Source organism: Martes martes, assembly GCF_963455335.1.
Source record: "Martes martes genome assembly, chromosome: 16".
In the NCBI taxonomy this organism is placed as follows: domain Eukaryota; kingdom Metazoa; phylum Chordata; class Mammalia; order Carnivora; family Mustelidae; genus Martes; species Martes martes.
Window position 1 is genome coordinate 15,345,536 of NC_137904.1, and position 25,932 is coordinate 15,371,467.

General features: G+C 47.9%; 1 protein-coding gene across 2 annotated transcripts in view; it reads right to left on the reverse strand.

The window, feature by feature from the left end:
* The window catches only part of DNAH9 (dynein axonemal heavy chain 9), a gene marked incomplete at its 5' end in the record, with an annotated part of 326,297 nt that overhangs the window by 158,639 nt on the left and 141,726 nt on the right, over positions 1-25,932 (reverse strand). For both annotated transcript variants that reach the window (XM_080827022.1, XM_080827021.1), the window contains 7 exons: positions 3,877-4,084; positions 4,586-4,759; positions 9,009-9,183; positions 12,645-12,792; positions 13,898-14,006; positions 15,423-15,550; positions 25,671-25,881. In XM_080827022.1, coding sequence (XP_080683148.1) covers positions 3,877-4,084; positions 4,586-4,759; positions 9,009-9,183; positions 12,645-12,792; positions 13,898-14,006; positions 15,423-15,550; positions 25,671-25,881 — 1,153 coding nt within the window. The remainder of the gene's footprint in view (positions 1-3,876; positions 4,085-4,585; positions 4,760-9,008; positions 9,184-12,644; positions 12,793-13,897; positions 14,007-15,422; positions 15,551-25,670; positions 25,882-25,932) is intronic.

Below are 25,932 nucleotides of genomic sequence, written 5' to 3' on the forward strand. Positions count from 1 at the left end.
TTTCTGCAAAGAAGACATCCAGATGGCCAACAGACACATGAAAAAATGCTCCACATCACTCGGCATCAGGGAAATACAAATCAAAACCACAATGAGGTACCACCTCACACCAGTCAGAATGGCTAAAATGAACAAGTCAAGAAATGACAGATGCTGGCAAGGATGCGGAGAGAGGGGAACCCTCCTACACTGCTGGTGGGAATGCAAGCTGGTGCAACCACTCGGGAAAACAGTGTGGAGGTTCCTCAAAAAACTAAAAATAGAGCTACCCTACGACCCAGCAATTGCACTCCTGGGTATATATCCTAAAGATACAAACGTGGTGCTCCGAAGGAGCACGTGCACCCGAATGTTTATAGCAGCAATGTCCACAATAGCCAAACTGTGGAAAGAGCCTAGATGTCCATCAACAGATGAATGGATAAAGAAGATGTGGTATATATACACAATGGAATACTATGCAGCCATCAAAAGACATGAAATCTTGCCATTTGCGACGACGTGGATGGAACTAGAGGGTATCATGCTTAGCGAAATAAGTCAATCGGAGAAAGACAACTATCATATGATCTCTTTGATATGAGGAAGTGGAGATGCAAGGCGGGGGGGGGGTTAGGGGGAGGTAGGAAAAGAAAAAATGAAAAGATGGGATTGGGAGGGAGACAAACCATAAAAGACTCAATCTCAAGAAACAGACTGAGGGTTGCGGGAGGGAGGGGGGACGGGAGAGGGTGGTGGGGAAATGGACATTGGGGAGGGTATGGGCTATGATGAGTGCTGTGAAATATGTAAACCTGACGATTCACAGACCTGTACCCCTGGGGATAAAAATACATTATATGTTTATTAAAATAAAAAAATTAAAAAAAAATTTACAAAGAGGAAAAAAAAAATAAATAAAGTATTTTTCTACACGAAGAATCCTCATAACAGGATTCCAGAAAACAACTCCTCCAGAATACTCGAATGGTCCCACCAAGGGTAAGAGCACTAAGAGCAAACATTTATTGCTGCTTTCAAAGTATTTTCTTGCCAGGGAGGCAGGATTAACTTCAGGGTTAAGAGCACAGGCTTGGAAGTCTGGGTTCAAGCCCAGGCTCCATCACTTACTGTGTGGGCTAGGGTAGCTTACTTAACTTCTCTGTGTCTTGATGTTCTTCCCCAAAACATGGGGGTTATACAAGGACTTATTTCATGGGGCTGGACAGGCTTCGATCATTTAGCAATGTACAAAATTCCAATCTCAGGTTGGTGCCTGACACATACTTGGTGAGTGTTTGCTAAACACCAGTTGTTTAGTTGTAAGCAGCGTGAGAATCGGAGTGAATAGGGAGCTCTGAGCATCTGATCAGTCGCTGGACTCTGGGCTTACAAATGAGTGCAGAGTCCTGTCTTCCGGTGAACAAGAACCGTGTTCAGGCGTGAGCCAGCCAGGCATGGTGAAGTCTGCTTACGACCACCGCCAGGTCCTGGTCACGTGGCTGCCGACGTGGCGTGCCATGATGGCGGTTGGGGTCTTCTGGAATAAGGACGCAGCTAGTGGTTTCCTGGAGCTGCCTTCTGAGAGCTTACTGGTACAACTGAGGGAGTCTTGCCAGCTGGGGTCTTAAATACACTCATTATTTCAACAATAGATTCAATAAACTTACAACCAGTTAACTTATCTTAAAAACAAAGGTAGAGATACTCAAAGCTCATCACATCCCATCTCAGTTATTTTACCTTGTCCTACCTACCATCCTCTGTGCCCTCGAGGTTATTTTTGTCTACCCTATTTGGGAAGTGGAAACACCACACAGGGGGAGCTCCTATACCTCTCTTCCCGCCCACCGTTTCCAGACTTCGCACCGGAAGCTGGAAATGGGGGCCATGGTCGGAGTATTTACGCTACAGAAATTGAGATAGATTTTGTTGCTCACACAGATTTCAGAAAGTGGTGGACAAAACACATTAATCATGCAGATTAAACTTAAAAGTGCCTCATGCCTACAGATGTTTACATTGTGAAGATCACAAAAACTCCACATACTCTTCATCAGCCTTCATCTCGGGTCGTGATCCTGGGGTCCTGGGATCGAGTTCTGTGTTGGGCTCCCTGCTTGGTGGGGAGCCTGTTTCTCCCTCTCCCTCTGCCCCTCCACCTGCTTGAGCTCGCGCACTCTCTCTCTCTAATAAATAAGAAAATGTTTTTTAAAAATGGCATATTCTTGGACGCCTGGGTGGCTCAGTGGGTTAAAGCCTCTGTCTTCAGCTCAGGTCATGGTCCCAGGGTCCTGGGATCGAGCCCCGCATCAGCCTCTCTGCTCTGCAGGGAGCCTGCTACCTCCTCTCTCTCTCTCTGCCTGCCTCTCTGCCTACTTGTGATCTCTGTCTGTCAAACAAATAAATAAAATCTTTAAAAAAAATAAAAGGCATATTCTTTGGCTATTCAAACAGAAGATGCTCACATCACTGACCAACTGTGAAGTCCTAATGTGAGTCTCTGTTGTTTCACGTTGTCTTCCTTGTTAACGTTCATGTGTGAACGACAGGCGCTTGTTGAATTGGGACGGACCGTGTGGAACATTTAGGAGTCCGGCCAGGGATGCAGCCCAGAGGCTCCCTTGACAAAGAAATGGAGAGTCTCTCTGTCAACGAGGGGCTCTGGGTGCCTGACTGCACTGAGAGGCAGAGAGCAGACAGTGGGGCCCCCAGCAGCACCCAGAGCTGGCTGGAACCCCAGCCCTATTAGAGCTGACAGGATAGGCGGAAGGAGGGAGGGAAGTGAGCTGTTCTCTCTGTGGGAGCTGAGGAGGCAGAACACTGCCAATACCAAGCTGGGTGACCCTGGGGTTCTCGCTAGGGCAGGGGATGGCGCGGAAGGATGGGGTAAATGAGACGGGTCCAGGCTGAGGAAGAGGAGGTTGCAGTGAAACCTGTTTTGCAAGTCTGCTGGCCTACAGCCTGGATGTTGGACAGGCAATGTGCCAGGCTCACTTTCCATGTACTAAGCTATGGCTTCTGATTTCCCAGTCTGCAAACAGCCCAGTGCCCGGAATTCCTGGTCTGTGGATTTTGCATTGTGGGTGTGGCCAGGCCCTGGGGTCTCCTGCAGGAAGCATGGCCAAGTTGCAGGGAGAGAATAGGAGCAGGGCTGCCCCCCACCCCGGCCCTACCGGTGCTCGCCCATCACCAGGAACTTGGCTCGGGCACCTCTTGAAAAGGGAGCTGCTCCTAGGGTTCACGGGATGAGCGTTTCTATACACAAGGAGTTCCTACAGGTAGTGAGAGTCAAGGAGACAGTGACTCTAGCAAGGGGAAAACTCCTTTTTTGGGGGGAGCCTCTGACCCTGAAGCTGTACCTGGAGGACCTGAGTCCACTCAAGAGCCCAGCACGTCCACTCCCCACGAAAAGCACACCCCACGTGCTCAGAAGGCTGGATGCACCCCACCCGCCTTGCCGTTTGATGGTGACTTTGGGTGATCGTGTACGTTCCCCGAGCCTCAGTCTCCTTATCTCTAAGACAGGAAGGGCGAAGGAAATGATCCCTAGAGCCGCTTCTACAAGCCTGTGGCAATCCTTCGCTGGGGGTCAGCTCTCCTTGGCATCCAGGTACTGAGAGCTGCTCTGTGTTGAACTCCTGGCCTGGGAGGCATGTGAGAGGCCAGGGAGGAAGGCAGGAGGTGGGATGAGAAAGTCAGGGCTGACGATGCAGGAGGAGTGGAACAGAGGTGCTGGGGTGGGGAAAGGACAGGAGAGGCGAGAGGGGAGCGCGGGCACAGGGGACGTCAGGCTGAACAGGTGCTGATGCTTTGCTCCATTTCCACGTCCGGGCACGTGGCCACTCAGACACCCCCTCCCCTGCCCCCCAACCTCCACGCGTTCCGGGCCCCCACCTTGCAGCATCGCCGACGTGGTGTAGTAGTTGAATGGCACGCTCTTCACCAAGTACTCCTCGGTGTCCAGGCTGGCCAGCTTGGTCCCCACCAGCACTGACTTGCCCGTGCCCGCGGTCCCCACCAGCATGACGGGCCGCCGCCGCTGCACGAGCCGCTCCAGGAAGTAGCACACTCGGATGGTCTCGCTTGTGTGCACCAAACAAGCCTGCGGTGAGAACAGAACGAGTGCGCCAGGGGCTCGTGGGAGTGACAGGGGCCTGGCGAGAATTTTCTGGAGAATGTCAGAAGAGGCCTGGCGGTGCTGGCTGGCTACTGTGGGCAGGACGGTCTTCCTCCTTCATATGCACAGTAAGACCATCCCATAAGCGCTTCTTTCTGGGCGGAGAGCACGCCCTCCCCCCTCTGCCAGCTCTGTCTGCCTCCCTGAGGCCTCCCTATGGGGTTTGGGAACCTTCTGCCCTGCCGTCTCCCCGCTCTGTTCCCCAGGACACCAGTGGAGTCTGGTAATCAAGTTACCTAGTCTTTGTGGGGGAGGGTGTGGATCTGTGGGTTCCTCGCACTAGGATTTCCTCTCAAAAATTGTGTAGCAGGGGATGACTAGTCCCTGCAAGGTTAAAATGCTTGGCTGCTGATAAAGAGGCTGCTACCAGAGCCACTAAAGGTCCTTGGGGCAACCGTACATCCTTGGTCACTCGGCCGTACTCACCTGCAGGGGCATCTCGGGGTCAAACTCAAACTGGGGGATGAGCTTGGACCAAGGCTCGAATTTCTTTGTTGCTGGGTCTATGTAGTAGTCAAAGATGGTTCCCTGGGAGGGGAACTTGACCGTCTTGAACTCCGTCAGCCACCACTTGCTGAACTCTGCTCGGTAGTCCACGAGCTGCCAACACAGAGCGGGTCAGGGGGGCAAGGCTCTCCAGGGCTTCCGAAGCCTGGACACGCTGCCCTGGTCTCAGGCAGGAGGTCAGAGTGGGGAACGTGAGATGCTTTGCTCAAAGAGCAGCTTCTCCAGGAAGAATGCTACTTCCCCAAGGATCAGCCCTGATGAGCCACAGTGGCGCAGGGGGCCAGCCCTGAGCAGGAGCACGTGCCGCTGCTTGGCCACGTGGCTGACACTGCATCTGAGCATCCTTGCGGGGTGCGGGGAGAGGGGTGTAAGAATACTGGGGGGGGGCACCCGTGACCCCAAGATGGGCAAAACGTGGCCGAGAGCTCCTGAAGAGATAGATGGACCCACAGCCTCCCAGACAGCCGAGAGACTCAGCCATCCCAGGGTGTGGTCAGGGACAGAATGAATAAGATGGTGGCTGTTGTCATGGGGGGGGGGGCACGGGGTGGCAGGGTAAGAAAAGCCGCAGTCCCCTCATCTGTAGAATGACTATCCTAGAAAAGAGGACTCCTAGCTTCCTCCAAGAGCTAAAATTTCTAAAATGTAGGAGTAGCAGAGACAAAGTTGTGCTGGGTTTTCTGACAGAAGGAGCAGGTAGAGACATATAATTTACATGCATATGCATTAGATCAAGAGCCCCTCAGGATAGGGCTGGACATCCAGTAGACTCGGATAATCTCATTCTGTCCAAGCGGAAACACACAACATGTATGTACATGCGTGCACACACATATATACACACCCCCATAACACCCGCATACTACTGGCAGGAAATCTATTCTTTGAACAGACAGACCTAGGAAACATCCCAAAAAAGAACACCTAAAAAAAGACCCAGATAGGGCATTTTATTATTTTTCTAAGATTTTGTTTATTTGGGAGAGAGAGAGAGAGCACGAGTGGAGGGAAGGGCAAAGGGACAGGGAGAAGCCGGCTCCCCGGCGAGCAGAGAGCCCGACACGGGGCTTGATCCCAGGATTCCGGGATTGTGACCTGAGCCAAAGGCAGACGCTTCATAGATGGAGCCGCTGGGGTGCCCCTGGATGGGGCATTTTAGGGAATGTTTCTGGAGGGCAGGACAAAGATGGAATTTGAAGGCTGGACAAATGGGGAAGCTGGGCACGTGGTGGTGATTCTGGATTTGCAGGAAATGGAACTCCTCATTCTGTCTCTTACTGGGTAAGTACGATTGAATAGTTTTGCTTTCTTATTTATTTTTTAGTTTTTTTGAGTGCTTCTTAAAAAATTTTTTTGCTTTTGAATGAGAACAGAAACAAGGTCTAATAGAAGGACAGATTTGTTTGCTGTTCTTCTTCTGATCTGACTTTAAACGAGGGGAGTGCTTTATCTTCTGCATATTGGGCTCTACAATCAGAAGACCTGGAAAACCCCCCATTTTTAGCTCCTGGATAAAACCCTTCAAGACGTTTAACTTCTTATTAAAAAACCTGGTTCTAGATTTCTGTGGGAAATCTGAGGCCACCTCTAGATCAAAGGAGGTTGGGTGGATCTTCTCCTCCCCCCCCCCCCCGCCTCCAATTCGACCTTGAGCTTCTGGGTCAGGGAATCAGCCCCCCTTCCCCCACCCTACTCCCCACTGGATGGGCCGTACCAGCATTGTTTCCTCTCCAGTATTGGCATGTGACCTCACCTCCACTGTAACTGGACACTAAAGCCAGGGTCACCTCTGCTGAGTCAGCCAGGAGACCTGTCTCGGTTCCGTTCCTTGGATGTCTCTTCAGCAGTGACCTTCACGAAGAGGCCCCTGCGGACACCCCATTGCCTTTGGATCTAGACAGTCCTGTGGCCCCTTCCTGCCCTTTGAACTTGAGGACACGGAGGTCCATCTGTATACTTCACAAAAGTCTGGGCTGTAACATCAGCTCCCCTGATGCTCCCCAGGCTCCCAGCTCTCCTGGCTAATACCAACAGCTCCTATCTGATACAAGAAAAGACAGAAAACTGAGAAGGACGGCTTCTAGAAGCACACGGAGGCAACACGAGTTGGACTCAGGTGTTTGGTCCCAGAGAGCTGGTGCTCTCTGAGACATCACCATTTCCCGTGATCCTTGCAAAGTATTCAGTGAGAACCTTGTCTTGCTTTTGAAGCTCCAACTCGGGTATGGGCTGCAAATCGACTTTCTCCTTGGCTTTAACGACAGCTTTACAAACGTCAGCACCACCGCTGTTCCTGGTGTGAATATTTTGGCCGGCTTCCTGTTTTTCTACTTATGGCACTATTTCTGGTGTTTGGCTTGAATGCGGCTGGTGTCAGGGCCTTGGGCCTTCCCTGCTGCTAAAAGCTTTCTCCCTCGTCCTCTCCCCATGTGCTAGCCTGGCTGCCTACGGCTCCAAGTGCTCCAGCTCCCGGGATGCCTGGAGGCATGCTTTCTCCCGGGCTTTTAAAAAGGGTTGAGTAAAAATAAAAAAATAAATAAATAAAAATAAAAATAAAAAAAATAAAAAGGGTTGAGTGGATTTAAATAGCAGCGTCGCTATCTGACACGCCAGCTGTTGAAAGGTCAGGCCTACATTTGATGGAAAGCAGTAAACTGTGCCTTTTGGATCTCGGTAGCTGGGCGAGGTCTTGTCCATCCTGCTGGATTCCTTGTCTCAAAGGGGAAATGGAAATCTGTCAAAGCAACAGTCCATGGAGACGCTCCAAAGATCACGAGAGGCAGCGTGACATTCTCAGATGCCTCACTCCCAGTTTGGGCATCTGCGCCCCCCCCCCCCAACATCTGGCTCTGGTTCTGGCGACCGGGAGAGGGACACATCCTGGGAGCTTGTGAGAGCTGCGTTCTGAATGTGGAGCACCAAAGAGGATCTCAGGTAGGGAAGATGGACAAGAACTTAATTGCTCATTTGAAATTCGTTCTCCCGTCACCGCCATCTTGGATTCTAGAACAGGGATTTGCCTTGGGAGGCTGAAACTTTCTACCTCTCTCCTCAAAAAAGCCTCTGATCAAACCAGACCAGAAAGAGTAAATCTAACTGTCCACCCACCGCAGTTTGGTTTGATCCGGACGCTTGCTCTGAAACTGAGTATTTCTGGTATGAGACAACTATTAATAAGCACGTATGCGCTCCAGCATGATTTTAAGAACTTTGCATGTATCTGTATTGGATGATCGCAACAGTATCCCTTCCTGTAACCTTACAACTGCCATAGAAAACGGGCACCGCTGTCAGCACCCTTCATCGCCTTCGTACACAGGCGGGAAGTAAGGTGGGGGGAGGGGAAGTGATTTGCCCAATGTCCCCCAGGTACTAAGTGGCAAAGCCAGGATTCAAATCCAGAGTCTGTGCCCTCAGGCCCTATGTGACACTGCCTGATAGCTGGAGGCGGCTGTCCAAGGCTGGCTTGCCTAACCTTGACTCTGATGTTTCCAGATAAAGAACTTGTCATTTGGAGAAAACTAAGCCAAGAAAAAGTATGCAGAGGGGGGCCTGGTTGGCTCTGTCAGTTAAGCGTCTGCCTTCAGCTCAGGTCACGATCCTGGGGTCCTGGGATCGAGCCCCGCTTTGGACTCCCTGCTTCTCCTTCTCCCTCGGTCCCCTACCCCAGCTCATGCTCACTCTAATAAATTCATAAAATATTTAAAAGAAAAGAAAAGAAAAATATGGGGATATTGGAAGGGTTAGGAATAGGACACCAAGATATTCCAAGCCAACATCCCTACCCCCATACCTGAGGCCACAGCAGCCAATACAACAATAGAAATAGTGATTTGGTTTCCTACCCCTAGATGTCATTCAACATTTGGTCCACGCTCCTGTGGACAGCTCAGGGTTTCGGGGGATTGGAGACGTGCTGATTAACTCTGGTCTGGCACGGAGTCGTCCGCACCGCACTTGTTCTGGAATGCTAAGGGGATTCCGCCCTCTAAAGCTTCCATAACACAGCATCACTCCATCCATCAAACATGCATCACCTTGCAAAGCAGTGGACCTACCCCTCTTTTCCAAAAACACTGCAACTCTCCAAGAAATCGGGATACATCACCAAGTCCAAAAGCAGGAGCTCAAAACATAGCCCGAGCTCATCTGTCTCACTCCAAGAGGCCCTTGTCTGGAGGCTGATGTCTTTAGCAGATACACGGACGGATAACCAAATAGTCTGATGCCTTCGTGTTCATTCTGACATTTAGCGGTCCTCTTTTTCCAGGTCTTTGCTGGAAGACTGGTTTTTGCTACTGTGGGCTTGCACGTGGGGGTTAATCATGGCACATCCTCTTACCTGGTCCTGGACCATGGCTCCGCCGAAAGCCCAGATGGCCGCAAACACAAAATAGAGCTCGTAGGTTTCCTTGGGGCAGTCCGCGGGGACGTCCTCCTCGGTCAGGAGGCATTCCAGAAGGTGACACAGCGTCTGGATCATGCTCTGCTCTGGAATCGGAATTATCTTCTTGAATCTGCAAAGAGAGACCCAGATACGCTGGATGACACTGGATTTTCTATGCTGGAGGCCTGCTGGAACCTACTCGGTTTTGGGGTGACCTGTGACCCGTCAGTTCTTTGGGATTACGTGGGGATGACGTAAGCCTTTACTCTCATCGGCCCCTCAGTAAGAGGGGCCCAGAGTGCTCTGAGAAGGTTTTTTCTCATGGCCCTTCCTCTGGGACCCTCCCCGTCAGCTCTTCCCTTCTCTGCACACCGAATGCCCCTCTCCGCCATCGGCAGTGGGGTAGACCACTGTGACACAATGGGGTAAAATCTCAGTGTCACTCCCTCACCGTTTCCGCAAGGGTCAGGAGGGTGCGGGGCTGAGGCTGAGGCTGGTCCTTCCTTTCCTTCAGGTCCTTCCCTCAGTTCAGCCGCACAGAAAAGCTGTTCTCAGGACCCAGAGTCTTGCTCGGGGTGGGGGCAGAGGGGGCCCGCACAGATGTTCACTTTACACACTCAGGATTTGCTTGATGGGGTTCGTCTTCTGGAAACACAGCTCTCTTTGCCCTGGCCTGTGAACTTTCCATACTGGGTTTGGAGGTCCTGACCGAAAGGCAGGGACTGAGAGATGCCTCTATGTGCGAGGGAGCACGAGTGTGAGCGTGCACGTGTGCACACACACAGGCACACTCACCCCCTCCCCCGAGCACACACATGCACACGGGCACTCCTCTGCGGTGTCCCGTGTGTGCTCGGCTCTCACCAGGTGGCGGTCCTTACAGCAACACTACCATGAGGCTGTCCCGTGGTCTAGGCACCACTTCCACAAGGGATGAGAAAATTAGGGACTGACAGGCTTGCCTTCATTTTTCCCACTGCGATTTGTGACGGAAGGTTCACGCCCCACTGTTTCAGGCCTGGTTCTGCGTGAGGCACCAAGGCAATAGAGGCCGACTACACGGACCATTGCCAACAGGTTCCAGACAACTGCGGGGCCCTGGTCTTCTCAGGGGATCGAGAGGGTCAAAGTGGGAGATGCTGGAAGGGAGAGAAGTTAGCATTGGGGGCTTGGAGGAGAGCTCACAGGGGAGGCAGGTGCTGGCCTGGCACAGCGCTGGGGAAGGGGCCGCATGGCTGCTCAGAGGCGGGAAGGGACAGGTGCTTGGGAAGCCCAAGGACACTTGCTTATCTCGCAGTGGAGTGGGGGGAGCTGGCTTGCTGGGGCAGCTCGTACCCCAGGTCACCAAAGCAAAGGGGCGTGAGCATTTCCTGGGATCCAGGGGTGGTCCAAAAGCCAAGGGCCGCTGGAGGGCTGTGCAGGAGAAGCCTGCATGACTGGCTGGTGGAGAGGCATTTCTTAGTTCCAAGAAAGGCACTTGGAGGTCTCCAGTGATGGCGGAGGGGCCAAGGAACTCAGAATCTTCGAGAGAGAGTCGGATTTGACATCTGCCACACTTAGAGTAACTCAGACCATGCTGGTCCCAGCCATTAAGGCCTTTCCTGCCCTTTCTCTTTTCTCTGTCCCCATTTGATCCCAAAGGGGCAGAAGCTACAGCTAGTTGGGGGTTGGTGGTGGGGGGGGGTGGGCAGAGGAATGAGGAGAAAAGATGTCAAGCACTCCTTTCCCACTGCAGGTGAGAACAGGCCTGAGTGGGGGGCAGGAACAGAAGCTTTCCCTGTGAACGGAGTTTGCTTTTCCAAGTTTTCACATGTGTGTCCCTAGAAGCGATGATGTGTCTCTGCATGACTGCAGAATGACCAGGAAAGTCACAAGTGGGGACCTGGATTTCATGTAGGTGTGGGAGGAGGACAAGCTGCATAAAAAAGGTTTTTGAAGGAGCAGTAGGAAGTAAAATCAAGTTGATTTATAATCCCCCCTTATGGGGCCAGCTTGTTCAATATAAAAATTATTACGTGTGGACATCCCACACCTCTGTGGTACCAGGGCCCCCCAAAAGCTGGCCCTAGGAGGGAAGTCTGAGCTGGAAGCCTGTGCCTGGTTCCTGACAGCCATGGTGCCCAGGGCACAGCACGGAACCTCAGCCCCCTGCCCACGGATACTTTGCCCTCTTAGGAAACGTGTGAGCACTCAACGCACCCCCTGCGGGCACCATACACCACGGACGTGTTCCGTCCTTGATGGCCACAGAGTTCAGACATGGGGGCGGGGGACTGTCTCTATAGAGACTGCACACGGCCAGCATCTCTGAAGCTCGCTGTGGAGGCCGGTGCACGCTCTTCTGCACACGCACGCGCGCAACCCCCCCCCCACATACCCCCCCCCACACACACACACAGATAAGAGTTTGGCATTTCTTGTCCTAAAAGCCCAGAGTCGGAAAGAGCCCAACTTTCAGCCACAGGCTCCACCAGATCAGTGTCTCAGCAAATGATGAAGGACAGGGGTACGCTCGCTATTTTCCCGAAACCTGCCCTTCCCGTGGAGTATTACCTCCCCGGCCCGCCCGCACCACTGACCACTCGTGCCCATTTTCCAGCCTCGCCTGCCACCTGGGCCGCTTTATCTCATTAGATCCCAAGGCCATAAAGAGCCCACAGGCCACAGAGCCTGGAGACTTTTCAAGGGTTTCGGAAAATGGGGCGGGTCGGGAAAATACTTCTTTGTTGGGACAGTGCCCTGGTCTCCTGCCACCTGCAGATCCCTTTCCCCTCTACCTCCATGCTTGCGAGCTCTGCTCCGTCCCACTCAAGGATCATTCTGAGCAGCGGCCTTCGTCTCCCAGAAACATCATCCTGACCCTACCTCGGTGAAGGTTCGGGAATTTCGGATCCCTGAGCCACGCTGCCTCCCCAGCCCCGACCGCTGATGGTTGGACTTGGCTGAACTAGGAGGCTGGCTGCCTGACTCAGGGAAGCACACGTCGACTGGCAAGAAAGGATAGAACAAAACCAGGTTCCAGACCCCGAGCCTCCCTCCGTAGGCGGCTGCAAAATTCCTGCTGTAGCAAGTCTCCTTATTTTAAGAGCACTCATTCTTTTGCTTACGGGCTGAGTGGTTAGCACTTACTGCTTTTACTTTTGCAAACCCGTAAGAGGAAAAGCAAATCTGCAGTGTCCCCGGGCTGGACCGGGGGATTGACATGCTCTATCAGGTCCTGCATTATCTGGGTGGTGGGCATACTCAGCCGGTGACAGGAAGCGGGCCCTGTTTATCCCTGACATGTGTCATCATCACCTCCGGGTCGGCTCAGCGGACAGATGTATCATTTCTAAGGAGGCCAGCTGTGTGCCCTGCGGGGTGAAGGATCTCAGGACGGTCACCCCATAGTACCACCCACAGGTTCTGCGGACTTCCTCCATATTCTTGCCTGAGCAGACAAGAGGCATCTGGTAACGTGTGCTGCCCTCTGCCCCCTGCCAGGCCTGGAGGGGAAGGCTCTGTGGACATCTGGCTTCAGGGACGGGGCAGGACCTCAGCGGGCTATCAGGTGTGAGTTCATGGGCTCCTGCGCTGGGCTTCAAGGCCTACCTGACTCTGAGCGTGTCCAGGCAGGCCGGGAGGTACTTGTCAAACAGAATGGTGAGGTTGGCTCTCTCCGTCTGCATTTCCCTCTTCTCAATCCAGCTGCTCACCGGAGGGCTCCACCCCAGGTCTGCCGGGTTGATGTACAGGATTCCTGGGGACACGGGGAGTTCTGATCAATGAAGCCGCCACAGAGGACAGCAGGCTCCTTACCCCCAGGAGTTACTCTGTCTGGGTAGAAAATGTACGGAAGCCTGGACTCTGAAGAAACAGAGAGCCGGCCTCGGTTTGAGAGGGTAAGCAGGTCTGCTCTGGGTGGGGACCAGTCAAACGGCCAAGTCTAGGCTCGGGAGGAAAGAAGGCTCTAGAAGGATGTGTCTGTCCTAATCCTGGGAGCCTGTGAACGTGACCTTACCCGGTAAAAAGCCCTTCCCTTGCTTGGGTGTGATTCAGGGTCTCACAATGAGATCGCTATGTATTATCTGGCTGGAACTTTTACAGGTGTCCCCGTAAGAGACAGGAGAGGCAAGGCACACCCTGAATAGGTGCCCACGTGACTAAGGAGATGGAGGCTGGTCTCCTGGGGCCAGCAGCCTAGGCTGGAAGATGCAAGACAGGCTTCTCCCCTGGAGGGCTGACAGCTCGAAGCTGGATGCCTGACTCCCAGAGTTGTGAGGGAGTACATGTCCGTTGTCTGGGAAGCCATCAAGTCTCTGGTGGCCTGTTAGGCAGCCCTAGGGAATGAATACAGACTTTTCCAGACCCAAGTGCCCACCCTCAGCTGGGTCCTCAAGAGGGAATCTGATGTGACGGTGGAGATCAGACCCTCTGTCCTGACTCTCTAGGCTGTGCCGATCAATCTCACAGGCGAGTCAGAGGTAAGTTAAGGTACAAGGTTGTCACCTCTCGCCACGATGCAGCGAGAAGTGCAGTCCCTGCTCATCTCCACTGACGTGGGAGGCGGGAACTGGCCTAAAAGCAGGCTCAGCCGAGGCCCTTCTGGGCAGAGGACAGTGGCCCAGCTCAGGGGCCTGTCCCTTCCCATATCCAAATTAAGAACAGCCTGTGGCCTTGGCCTTAGGGCATCTGCTCACCCTCATGGACACAGATTGGGGCTAGAAGCTGGCCAGAGGTCCACGGGACCGATGCCTGGCTCCTGTCTGGAGCTTTCTTCAGAGCTGGCCGCACCCTACTCGAGGCCGAAAGCACCTGTTTCCAAGTGAGCAGCCAGGCGGGTACTCTCCCTGCTTGGGTCATACCTGCTCTGGAGACCGTCGCCGGTGTGGCTGTCCGCAGGTGGCTGATCTCAAAGAGCAGCCTCATGGTGGGATTCAGGGGGATCCTCTCATTGCTGGCCAGGGTCAGCACCTGGACACAGGGAGGGACACCTCAGGTAGAAGGGAGGGGGGACTGATTCCTCCTGGCAGGGATTAAGGAGGACTATTTTCTTCACTATGATTACGAGTACTTGCTAAATTTTCTACAAGAATTCTCTACCTCCATCCCTATGTGTGCAGCGAATCAAAAAACCAGTTCTCTAGAAAGAGTAAATGGTGGTCAATGATTCGAACGAGCTAGACCACATTGGAATAACAAGATTGTTTCTAAGAAGGGTTTAGGGTTCATATTACTGTTTCTTCTTAAGTAGTTCCTCTGGGGACGCCTGGGTGGCTCAGTTCGTTGGGTGTCCGACTCTTGGTTTTGGCTCAGGTCATGATCTCGGGGTCGTGGGATCAGGCCCCACGTCAGGCTCCAGGCTCAGCTGGGAGTCTGCTGGACCCTCTGTTTCTACTCCTCCCCCCACACTTTCTCTCTCTCTTGAATAAATAAAATCTTAAAAAAAGATAAAGTAGTCCATCCAGGGGAGGAGGTGGGAGCATAGGCAAAATGGGTGAAGGGGAGTGGGCAGTACTGGGCTTGCCATTATGGAATGAGCAAGTCATGGGGATGAGAAGCACAGCATAGGGAATATGGCCAGTGGTTTTGTCACAGCATCACACAGTGGCAGATGGGAGCCCCCCTTGTGGTGAGCGCCCCCTTACACAAAGGGCTGTCCAATCACTACGTTGTGCACCGACAACGCACATGACATTGCGTGTCCGCTGCCCTTCCGTAAGAAATAAGTAAAGTGGGCCCCTCTGGGAGGGCACACATTTAGTTGAACGATTCTGTCAATGCCAAAACCATCGTAACACTTCTAATCCGGATGTGTTTTCTGAGTAAATTCAGGAGTGGCTACCAGCTCAGCGGCCACTTTATTGGTGTTGATGTGATGTCTACTGTTTACGACAAATAAAATACACTCTCCCAGGATAACGGTTTGTCACCACTGAGGATGGCCAATGGACTCAGAATGTTTCTAACCCTCGGCGTCCTTATTTATAAAGAAGGAAAAACTTAAGGGAAGAGATTTAAACAGAGGACTTAAGATTCTCTCCAGCTCTGCATATTAAATCCATCTCTGGGCAGACAATGCTGATAACAGTTATGACAATGCTAAAAATGCGGGAATTGCGCACATGCAATTCTATGACGAAGTTGTTAGCTAGCCTTACTGTGGTCATTTTACAAGAGACACATATTTCACATCAGCACACCTTAAACCTACACAGCGTTATATGTTAATTATATCTCAATAAAGCTGGGAAAGAAGATAAGGACACAGTCTTCAAGCAACTCCTTACTTGGCGCCAGTCCTCGGGTGGGATCGAGACTTCCAAATGCACCTGGGAAGCTGGTTTCCTAGGTGATGAGGGACAGCGTGGGGATTCCCCCTGCCCATACCTTGTTATCATCCATGACAGTGTTCAGAGACTCGATCCACATTGGGTCTATGTCGCCATCCAGTAAGATCCACTTGGGCCCGTCATGGGTGACGTTGGCCAACTCCCGCATGATGGAAGAGAACAGTCCTAAAAGCAACCATGAATCACTCACCAACCAATTTCATCGATGCCCTTTCTCATCAGACAGCCTTTGCCTCTTAGCTATGACACCAAGGAGAAGGTGTAAATGGAGAATGCAGGTCAGGACTGGATTTGTATCTTAATCTATTGCAATCTCATTGCCAGTGCCAAGGGGCTGCTGTCTCTGCATCTCCCTCGGACCCTTTTAGGAAGAACATCAGCAGAATGCAACAAAATCTGATGGTACTGGCTTAGGTGACAAGGGACCTGGAGAATCACTTCAGCAGGCAACTGGGACAGGATGGATTTACAGAAAACCCTTCCAGGTGAGATTTCATCCCTTGTGACGCAGCCCAGGCTTTGAGAGACATTCCCAATGTGATTCTAATTGGCACCACATGAGATTTAGATCTTAATTTGGAGAGAATTGATTTTTATGATAGTAAGCTTTCCCAGATGATGCTATGGTATGTCTTTTCATTTACTCGAATATTACTTTATGTCTCTTAATAAACTTTTACAGTGTTTTCAATGTATCTCTGGCTTAAAGTGTTCCTCAACATTTCATAGTTTTGTTGCTATTGCAAATCGGATTTTTTTCCCCCTGTATTTCCCCTTTTTAGCTGGCTATAGAGTGAAAAGACATCAAATTCTGTGCATTTGAGGGAGGAGTCAAGATGGCGGAGAAGTAGCAGGCTGAGACGGCATCGGGTAGCAGGAGATCAGCTAGATAGCTTGTCTAACCATCGTGAACACCTACAAATCCAAGGGGAAATCGAAGAGAAGAAGAGCAACAATTCTAGAAACAGAAAATCGATCACTTTCTGAAAGGTAGGACCTGCGGAGAAGTGAATCCAAAGCGACGGGAAGATAGACCCCGGGGGGAGGGGCTGGCTCCTGACAAGCGGTGGAGCAACGGAGCACAGAATCGGGACTTTTAAAAGTCGGCTCCACTGGGAGACATCGCTCCAGAGGCTAAACCGGGGGGAAACCCAGGCGGGGTCAGCATAACCCCAGGTCCCGCGGGGTCACAGAAGGACTGGGGGTGTCTGAGGGCCGCAGAGCTCGCAGGTATTAGAGTGGGGAAGCCGGCTACAGCGACAAAGCCGAGGAGTGAGCTCTAAGCCCGGGGTTACCTTGTGCCGGTCGCAGGCTGGGTGGGCTCGGAGCGTGGCCGGAGGCCACGGAGATGGAAACGAACGGGCGCTTTTCTCCAGGTTCCAGCAATTGACTGCTTTCCTCAAGGTGCAACCACAGGCCAGGGAGGCGGGGCGGTTGGGCGCTTTTCTCTGAGGGAACACTGAGGAGCATAACCCCAAGCTCTCGGCTCCTCTGGGCCGAGAGATTGGGAGGCCGCCATCTTCATTCCCGTCCTCTGGACTCTACGGAAAGCGCTCAGGGAACAAAAGCTCCCGAAAGCGAACCCGAGCAGATTACATAGCCCGGCCCCTGGCAAGGGCGGTGCAATTCCGCCTGCGGCAAAGACACTTGAGAATCACTACAACAGGCCCCTCCCCCAGAAGATCAACAAGAAACCCAGCCAAGACCAACTTCACTCACCAAGAACAGCAGAATTCCACAGCAGGAGAAAGCAAATCTTATCTGGACAAAATGACAAGGCTGAAAAACTCACCTCAAAAAAAAGAACAAGAGGCAGTACCGAAGGCTGGAGACCTAATCAATATGGACATTGGTAACATGACAGATCTAGAGTTCAGAATGACAATTCTCAGGGTTCTAGCCGGGCTCGAAAAAGGCATAGAAGATATTAGAGAAACCCTCTCTGGAGAGATAAAAGCCCTTTCTGGAGAAATAAAAGAACTAAAATCGAACCAAGTTGAAATAAAAAAAGCTATTAATGAGGTGCAATCAAAAATGGAAGCTCTCACTGCTAGGATAAATGAGGCAGAAGAAAGAATTAGTGACATAGAAGACCAAATGACGGAGAATAAAGAAGCTGAGCAAAAGAAAGACAAACAAATACTGGACCATGAGGAGAGAATTCGAGAGATAAGCGACACCATAAGACGACACAATATTAGAATAATTGGGATTCCAGAAGAAGAAGAAAGAGAGAGGGGAGCAGAAGGTATATTGGAGACAATTATTGGAGAGAATTTCCCTAATATGGCAAAGGGAACAAACATCAAAATCCAGGAGATGCTAAGAACGCCCCTCAAAATCAAATAGACCCTGAAAATAGGTCCACACCTCGTCACCTGATAGTAAAATTTACAAGTCTTAGTGACAAAAAGAAAATCCTGAAAGCAGCCCGGGAAAAGAAGTCTGTAACGTACAAGGGTAAAAACATTAGATTGGCAGCAGACCTATCCACAGAGACCTGGCAGGCCAGAAAGAACTGGCATGATATATTCAGAGCACTAAATGAGAAAAACATGCAGCCAAGAATACTATATCCAGCTAGGCTATCATTGAGAATAGAAGGAGAGATAAAGAGCTTCCAGGACAAACAAAAGCTGAAAGAATTTGCAAACACCAAACCAGCTCTACAGGAAATATTGAAAGGGGTCCTCTAAGCAAAGAGAGACCCTAAAAGTAGTAGATCAGAAAGAAACAGAGACAATATACAGTAACAGTCACCTTACAGGCAATACAATGGCACTAAATTCATATCTCTCAATAGTTACCCTGAATGTTAATGGGCTAAATGCCCCAATCAAAAGACACAGGGTATCAGAATGGATAAAAAAACAAAACCCATCAATATGCTGCCTACAAGAAACTCATTTTAGACCCGAAGACACCTCCAGATTTAAAGTGAGGGGGTGGAAAACAATGTACCATGCTAATGGACATCAGAAGAAAGCTGGGGTGGCAATCCTTATATCAGATCAATTAGATTTTAAGCCAAAGACTATAATAAGAGATGAGGAAGGACACTGTATCATACTCAAAGGGTCTGTCCAACAAGAAGACCTAACAATCTTAAATATCTATGCCCCTAACACGGGAGCAGCCAACTATATAAACCAATTAATAACAAAATCAAAGAAATACACTGACAGTAATACAATAATAGCAGGGGACTTTAACACTCCCCTCACTGAAATGGACAGATCATCTAAGCAAAAGATCAACAAGGAAATAAAGGCCTTAAATGACACATTGGACCAGATGGACATCACAGATATATTCAGAACATTCCATCCCAAAGCAACAGAATATACATTCTTCTCTAGTGCACATGGAACATTCTCCAGAATAGACCACATCCTGGGTCATAAATCAGGTCTCAATCGGTACCAAAAGATTGAGATCATTCCCTGCATATTTTCAGACCACAATGCTCTGAAGCTAGAACTCAATCACAAGAGGAAATTTGGAAAGATCGCAAATACATGGAGACTAAACAGCATCCTTCTAAAAAATGAATGGGTCAACCAGGAAATTAAAGAAGAATTGAAAAAAAAATCATGGAAACAAATGATAATGAAAACACAACGGTTCAAAATCTGTGGGACACAACAAAGGCAGTCCTGAGAGGAAAATATATAGCAGTGCAAGCCTTTCTCAAGAAACATGAAAGGTCTCAAATACACAACCTAACCATACACCTAAAGGAGCTGGAGAGAGAACAACAAAGAAAGCCTAAACCCAGCAGGAGAAGAGAAATCATAAAGATCAGAGCAGAAATCAATGAAACAGAAACTAAAAAACAATAGAACAAATCAACAAAACTAGGAGCTGGTTCTTTGAAAGAATTAATAAGATTGACAAACCCCTGGCCAGACTTATCAAAATGAAAAGAGAAAGGACACAAATAAATAAAATCATGAATGAAAGAGGAGAGATCACAACCAACACCAAAGAAATACAAACAATTATAAGAACATACTACGAGCAACTCTACGCCAACAAATTTGACAATCTGGAAGAAATGGATACATTTCTAGAGACATATAAACTACCACAACTGAACCAGGAAGAAATAGATAACCTGAACAGACCCATAACCAGTAAGGAGATTGAAACAGTCATCAAAAATCTCCAAACAAACAAAAGCCCAGGACCAGACGGCTTCCCAGGGGAATTCTACCAAACATTTAAAGAAGAATTAATTCCTATTCTCCTGAAACTGTTCCAAAAAATAGAAATGGAAGGAAAACTTCCAAACTCATTCTATGAGGCCAGCATCACCTTGATCCCAAAACCAGACAAGGATCCCACCAAAAAAGAGAATTACAGACCAATATCCTTGATGAACACAGATGCGAAAATTCTCACCAAAATACTGGCCAATAGGATCCAACAGTACATTAAAGGGATTATTCACCACGACCAAGTGGGATTTATTCCAGGGCTGCAAGGTTGGTTCAACATCCGCAAATCCATCAATGTGATACAATACATTAATAAAAGAAAGAGTAAGAACCATATGATACTCTCAATAGATGCTAAAAAAGCATTTGACAAAGTGCAGCATCCCTTCCTAATTAAAACTCTTCAAAGTGTAGGGATAGAAGGCACATACCTCAATATTATCAAAGCCATCTATGAAAAACCCACCGCAAATATCATTCTCAATGGAGAAAAACTGAAAGCTTTTCCGCTAAGGTCAGGAACATGGCAGGGATGTCCATTATCACCACTGCTGTTCAACATAGTACTAGAAGTCCTAGCCTCAGCAATCAGACAACAAAAAGAAATTAAAGGCATCCAAATCGGCAAAGAAGAAGTCAAACTATCACTCTTTGCAGATGATATGATACTATATGTGGAAAACCCAAAAGGCTCCACTCCAAAACTGCTAGAACTTATACAGGAATTCAGTAAAGTGTCAGGATATAAAGTCAATGCACAGAAATCAGTCATACTTCTTTACACTAACAACAAGACAGAAGAAAGAGAAATTGAGGAGTCAGTCCCATTTACAATCGCACCCAAAACCATAAGATACCTAGGAATAAATCTAACCAAAGAGGCAAAGAATCTATACTCAGAAAACTATAAAGTACTCATGAAAGAAATTGAGGAAGACACAAAGAAATGGAAAAATATTCCATGCTCATGGATTGGAAGAACAAATATTGTGAAAATGTCTATTCTACCTAAAGCAATCTACACATTTAATGCAATCCCTATCAAAATCCCATCCATTTTTTTAAAGAAATAGAACAAATAATCCTAAAATTTATATGGAACCAGAAAAGACCTCGAATAGCCAAAGGAATATTGAAAAAGAAAGCCAAAGTCGGTGGTATCACAATTCCAGACTTCAAGCTCTATCACAAAGCTGTCATCATCAAGACAGTATGGTACTGGCACAAAAACAGACATACAGATCAATGGAACAGAATAGAGAGCCCAGAAATAGACCCTCAACTCCATGGTCAACTAATCTTCGACAAAGCAGGAAAGAATATCCAATGGAAAAAAGACAGCCTCTTCAACAAATGGTGCTGGGAAAATTGGACAGCCACATGCAGAAAAATGAAATTGGACTATTTCCTTACACCACACACGAAAATAGACTCAAAATGGATGAAGGACCTCAATGTGCGAAAGGAATCTATCAAAATCCTTGAGGAAAATGTGGGCAGCAACCTCTTTGACCTCAACCGCAGCAACTTCTTCCTAGGAACATCGCCAAAGGCAACAGAAACAAGGGCAAAAATGAACTATTGGGATTTCATCAAGATCAAAAGCTTTTGCACAGCAAAGGAAACAGTTAACAAAATCAAAAGACAACTGACAGAATGGGAGAAGATATTTGCAAACAACATATCAGATAAAGGGCTAGTATCCAAAATCTATAAAGAGCTTATCAAACTCAATACCCAAAGAACAAATAATCCAGTCAAGAAATGGGCAGAGGACATGAACAGACATTTCTGCAAAGAAGACATCCAGATGGCCAACAGACACATGAAAAAATGCTCCACATCACTCGGCATCAGGGAAATACAAATCAAAACCACAATGAGGTACCACCTCACACCAGTCAGAATGGCTAAAATGAACAAGTCAAGAAATGATAGATGCTGGCGAGGATGCGGAGAGAGGGGAACCCTCCTACACTGCTGGTGGGAATGCAAGCTGGTGCAACCACTCGGGAAAACAGTGTGGAGGTTCCTCAAAAAACTAAAAATAGAGCTACCCTATGACCCAGCAATTGCACTACTGGGTATATATCCTAAAGATACAAACGTGGTGCTCTGAAGGGGCACGTGCACCCGAATGTTTATAGCAGCAATGTCCACAATAGCCAAACTGTGGAAAGAGCCTAGATGTCCATCAACAGATGAATGGATAAAGAAGATGTGGTATATATACACAATGGAATACTATGCAGCCATCAAAAGACATGAAATCTTGCCATTTGCGACGACGTGGATGGAACTAGAGGGTATCATGCTTAGCGAAATAAGTCAATCGGAGAAAGATAACTATCATATGATCTCTTTGATATGAGGAAGTGGAGATGCAATGCGGGGGGGTTGGGGGAGGTACGAAAAGAAAAAATGAAAAGATGGGATTGGGAGGGAGACAAACCATAAAAGACTCAATCTCAAAAAACAGACTGAGGGTTGCTGGGGGGAGGGGGGAAGGGAGAGGGTGGTGGGGAAATGGACATTGGGGAGGGTATGTGCTATGATGAGTGTTGTGAAATGTGTAAACCTGGCGATTCACAGACCTGTACCCCTGGGGATAAAAATATATTATATGTTTATTAAAATAAAAAAATATAAAAAAAATCCTGTGCATTTATTTTATGCTTAGTTACGTTAACAAATTTTCATATTAATTTTACAGATTTAAAAAAAATGTCTCCTGAATTTTCTAGGCATAAAGTTGTATAAGTAGCAAAATAGTAATTTTTTTCCTTTCCTCTAACTTATATCATATATTCCGTTTTCTTGTCTTACTGCATTTTCTAGAATCCCACACCAAGAGTACTGAATAATAATGTTGGTAACGGCTCTCCTGGACTTATTCTTGATTTTAATAGAAATGGCTTTAGTTTCTCATCATTCAGAATGCTCCCCCCTGCTTTGGGCTTTAGACAAAGATTTATTTATAAAGTTTTAAATTTATTATATTTAAGGGATTTCTATTATTTCCTATTTTACTTAGAATTTTTAAGTTAGGAACAGCTCCTGAGCTTTTAGCACCTACTGTTGAGCTCATGATTTCCTCCTTTAATTTTTCAAAGCTTTACATGAAAACTTAAAAAAAAAAAATCAAACCATCCTTGCATTCTTGGAATAGATTCTACTTAGTCAAAGTGTATTCTTATTTTTATTAACATAGAGATGGGATCTACTGTTATTCAGGATTTCTGAATCTATATGATTAAGTGAGATTGGGCTCTTTTTTGGTTCTGCATAAGGGCTGGTACCAAGATTATTCTGGTTGCATAACATGAATTGAGGGGTGTCCTTTTTTACCATTTTGGAAACTCTTTTTTTGGCTACTGTTTTAAACTGCTTTTTCACTAGTTTGTTTTCTGCTTCTTATTAAGTAAATTTTGTTAATATTATATTTTGCTAAGGGATCACTTTTATTTCTCCTAGTTGTCCAAACATGTATCAGATAATTAAGTGATCTCTTCCATCTTAATATTTATCTGCTATTACGGCTTTTAATTCTTAATTGGATATACTTTTACTCAAGAGCTTCTCTTGATTTGCAATCAGTACGATTATTTTCGGTCATTTTCTTAGTGTCCATCTCTGCATCATTGCACTATTATCAGACAATGTGGCCTGTAAATTGATATTATTAAATTCTTTAGTTTTTTCTGTACCCAACTAAACTTCAAATGTATAAATGTTCTAGGAATATACCAAGAAAGGAAGTTTCCTACTTCTAAGATACAAAGCTTTAAAATGATGTGTTCTATTGAGTTTGATGATGTATCTCTCAATTTCTCTATGACTATGTTTATTTTTCTGTCTATTGGATCTGCCAATTTTGAAAAAAAGTATAATAGTAATATCAACCACATTCCTTTTTTCCCAAGTTCCCCCAAATTATTTATTTATTTATTTATTTATTTTAAGATTTTATTTATTTATTTGACAGAGATCACAAGTAGGCAGAGAGGCAGGCAGAGAGAGAGAGGAGGAAACAGGGTCCCTGCTGAGCAGAGAGCTCGATGTGGGGCTCGATCCCAGGACCCTGAGACCATGACCTGAGCCGAAGGCAGAGGCTTAACTGGCTGAGCCACCCAGGCGTCCCTCCAAAAAAAATTTTAAAAAGTGATCCTCCATCGACTGAGTAGTTCTCTTTCTTTGCGAATACAGATTTATGATTATAAATCTTTGTCAATGTCTCCATATTTGATGAATACCACATATTTAATAAAACTTCAATTAAAATTACAACACAGCTTCAAGTTTGAATTATATGAGCTTAAATTTCATATGGAATAAGAAGTGCCCGAGACTAGCCAAGAAAATTACGAAAGAATATTGAGGAGGAACTTACGCCATCACTTTAAAATGTTATAAAATGACTGTGAATGGAGTAGAATGACACTCGTATAGGATTAAATAATGAATGGGACAGAACAGAAAACCCAGAATCAGATCTCGGTATATATGACAGGCTGGTGCTTACATGCAGAGGGAAAGGATGGATGGCTTAATAAATGGTCTTGACACATTCAATTATCCATTTGGAAGCAAATACAAGGTGGACTCGCTACCTCATACTGAGCCCCCAAATAAATCCCAGATGGATAAAAGAAATGTTCATGTAAAAGGAATCTTCAGGACCCAATTTATGATACTGTGTCTATAGCTGAAAAAGAGGAGGAGTGATCAACTGAAGAGGAATGCCAGATGCTAAGAGAATAGACAGACGTAATTTCCTCTTTTTAAAAAGTGTGTGGTTGGGGCGCCAGGGTGGCTCAGTCAGTTAAGCGACTGACTCTTGATTTCAACTCAGGCCGTGATCTCAGAGTTGTGAGATTGAGCCCGGCGTTGGGCTCTGTGCTCAGCGCAGAATCTGCTAGGGATTCTCTCTCCCTCTCCCTCTGTCCCTCCCTGCTGTTCTCTCTCTAAAATAAATGAATAAAATCTTTTAAAACGTTTTTTAAAAAGTGCATGGTAAATATGCCACAAAGTGCCTGTAGACAAACGGTAGACAGAAAAAACCATTAGTGATGCACAGAATGGAGAAAGCGTTACTATCTCTCATATATAAAGAACTGTTACAAATGGATAAGAATACAGGGAAATAAAATCAGAAAAGAGCCAATTACTAAAGCCAAGGAGGAAAAGATGCTAAGCCTCATTAATGGTGAGTGAAATAAAAATTAGAGAGGCTGCCCATTAAGTCCCCTTGTTCTAGGCCTCTGACTCAAGGCCCTAAATTAGATCCCGGGCCATTGGACCTTGATGTAGTCAGACACCGAGATGGGAGGAGGGAGCTGAGAGGCCCTCATTCCAGAAGCCACGTGGGTTTTAGAAAGAGGTCTTATCAGCTTAGAGCCCTCTTTTCAGCTCTCTCCTGATGACAGCGCCCCTTTCCAGCATCTACCAGTGATTTCTAAATCTTGGAAGGTGACACTGGGGTTAGCACTAAGTGAACAGGAGTCTGGAACCCTCTGAATCGCTGTAGAAGGGATCGTGGTTCTAGAACCCATCTGTGATGAATGGGAATGAATGATGTCTTCAGCCAGGCCCGAGTCCCCGTTGTCTGTAGTGATGCCTCCCCATCACTCCTGGGGGCTGATAGGAACAGGTGCCCACTGTGGGAAGCCAGAGCCTGCCATGCCACCTCTTTGGGAAATGAACTATGAACTCCCTACCCCAATCCATGTCTTAAATCCACTGCCAGGCAATGTAGGGACTCTGACTTCAGCAACACAATCACAGAACCACAGTTGAGAATGCCTGCCCTGCTTTCTCCTCTTTCAATGCCCACTCTCAAGGAGCAGCTGGAAGGGTCTCCAAGAGAGAATCTCCCAAGGGCTTGGGTTCCCCTCCAAGCCAAAACTGGGGTCTTCCTTTCTTTGATTCTTTTTACTTCCTTCTCCCACTCCAAACTGATCAGGACAGAGTTCTTCCCTCTGAAGTTCCCCCTTGGATATAGATTTAAGCCTACCTCTGGGGCTCAGGATAGCGGGGATTTTGTCCCAGGGGTGTCCTGCTCTTACCATCCTTCCACTCTCTGGTGGCTGGATTGATGATGCCGAAGAGTTCATCATTTGTGACTGCTTTGGGGTTGAGGTCAGCCCAGACAGGGCGGCGTTTCATGATTTGATAGGTCTTGTGCAAGGACTTGAGCACCTGAGACTTGCCAGTGCCGGCACCTCCTACCACGAATACGGAGTGTCGCACGGCCAGGAGCTCCTCCAGCTGGACAACCTGGGGAGACACACAGTTCAGCCAGAGGGACAAACCTGTCACTCACTGACA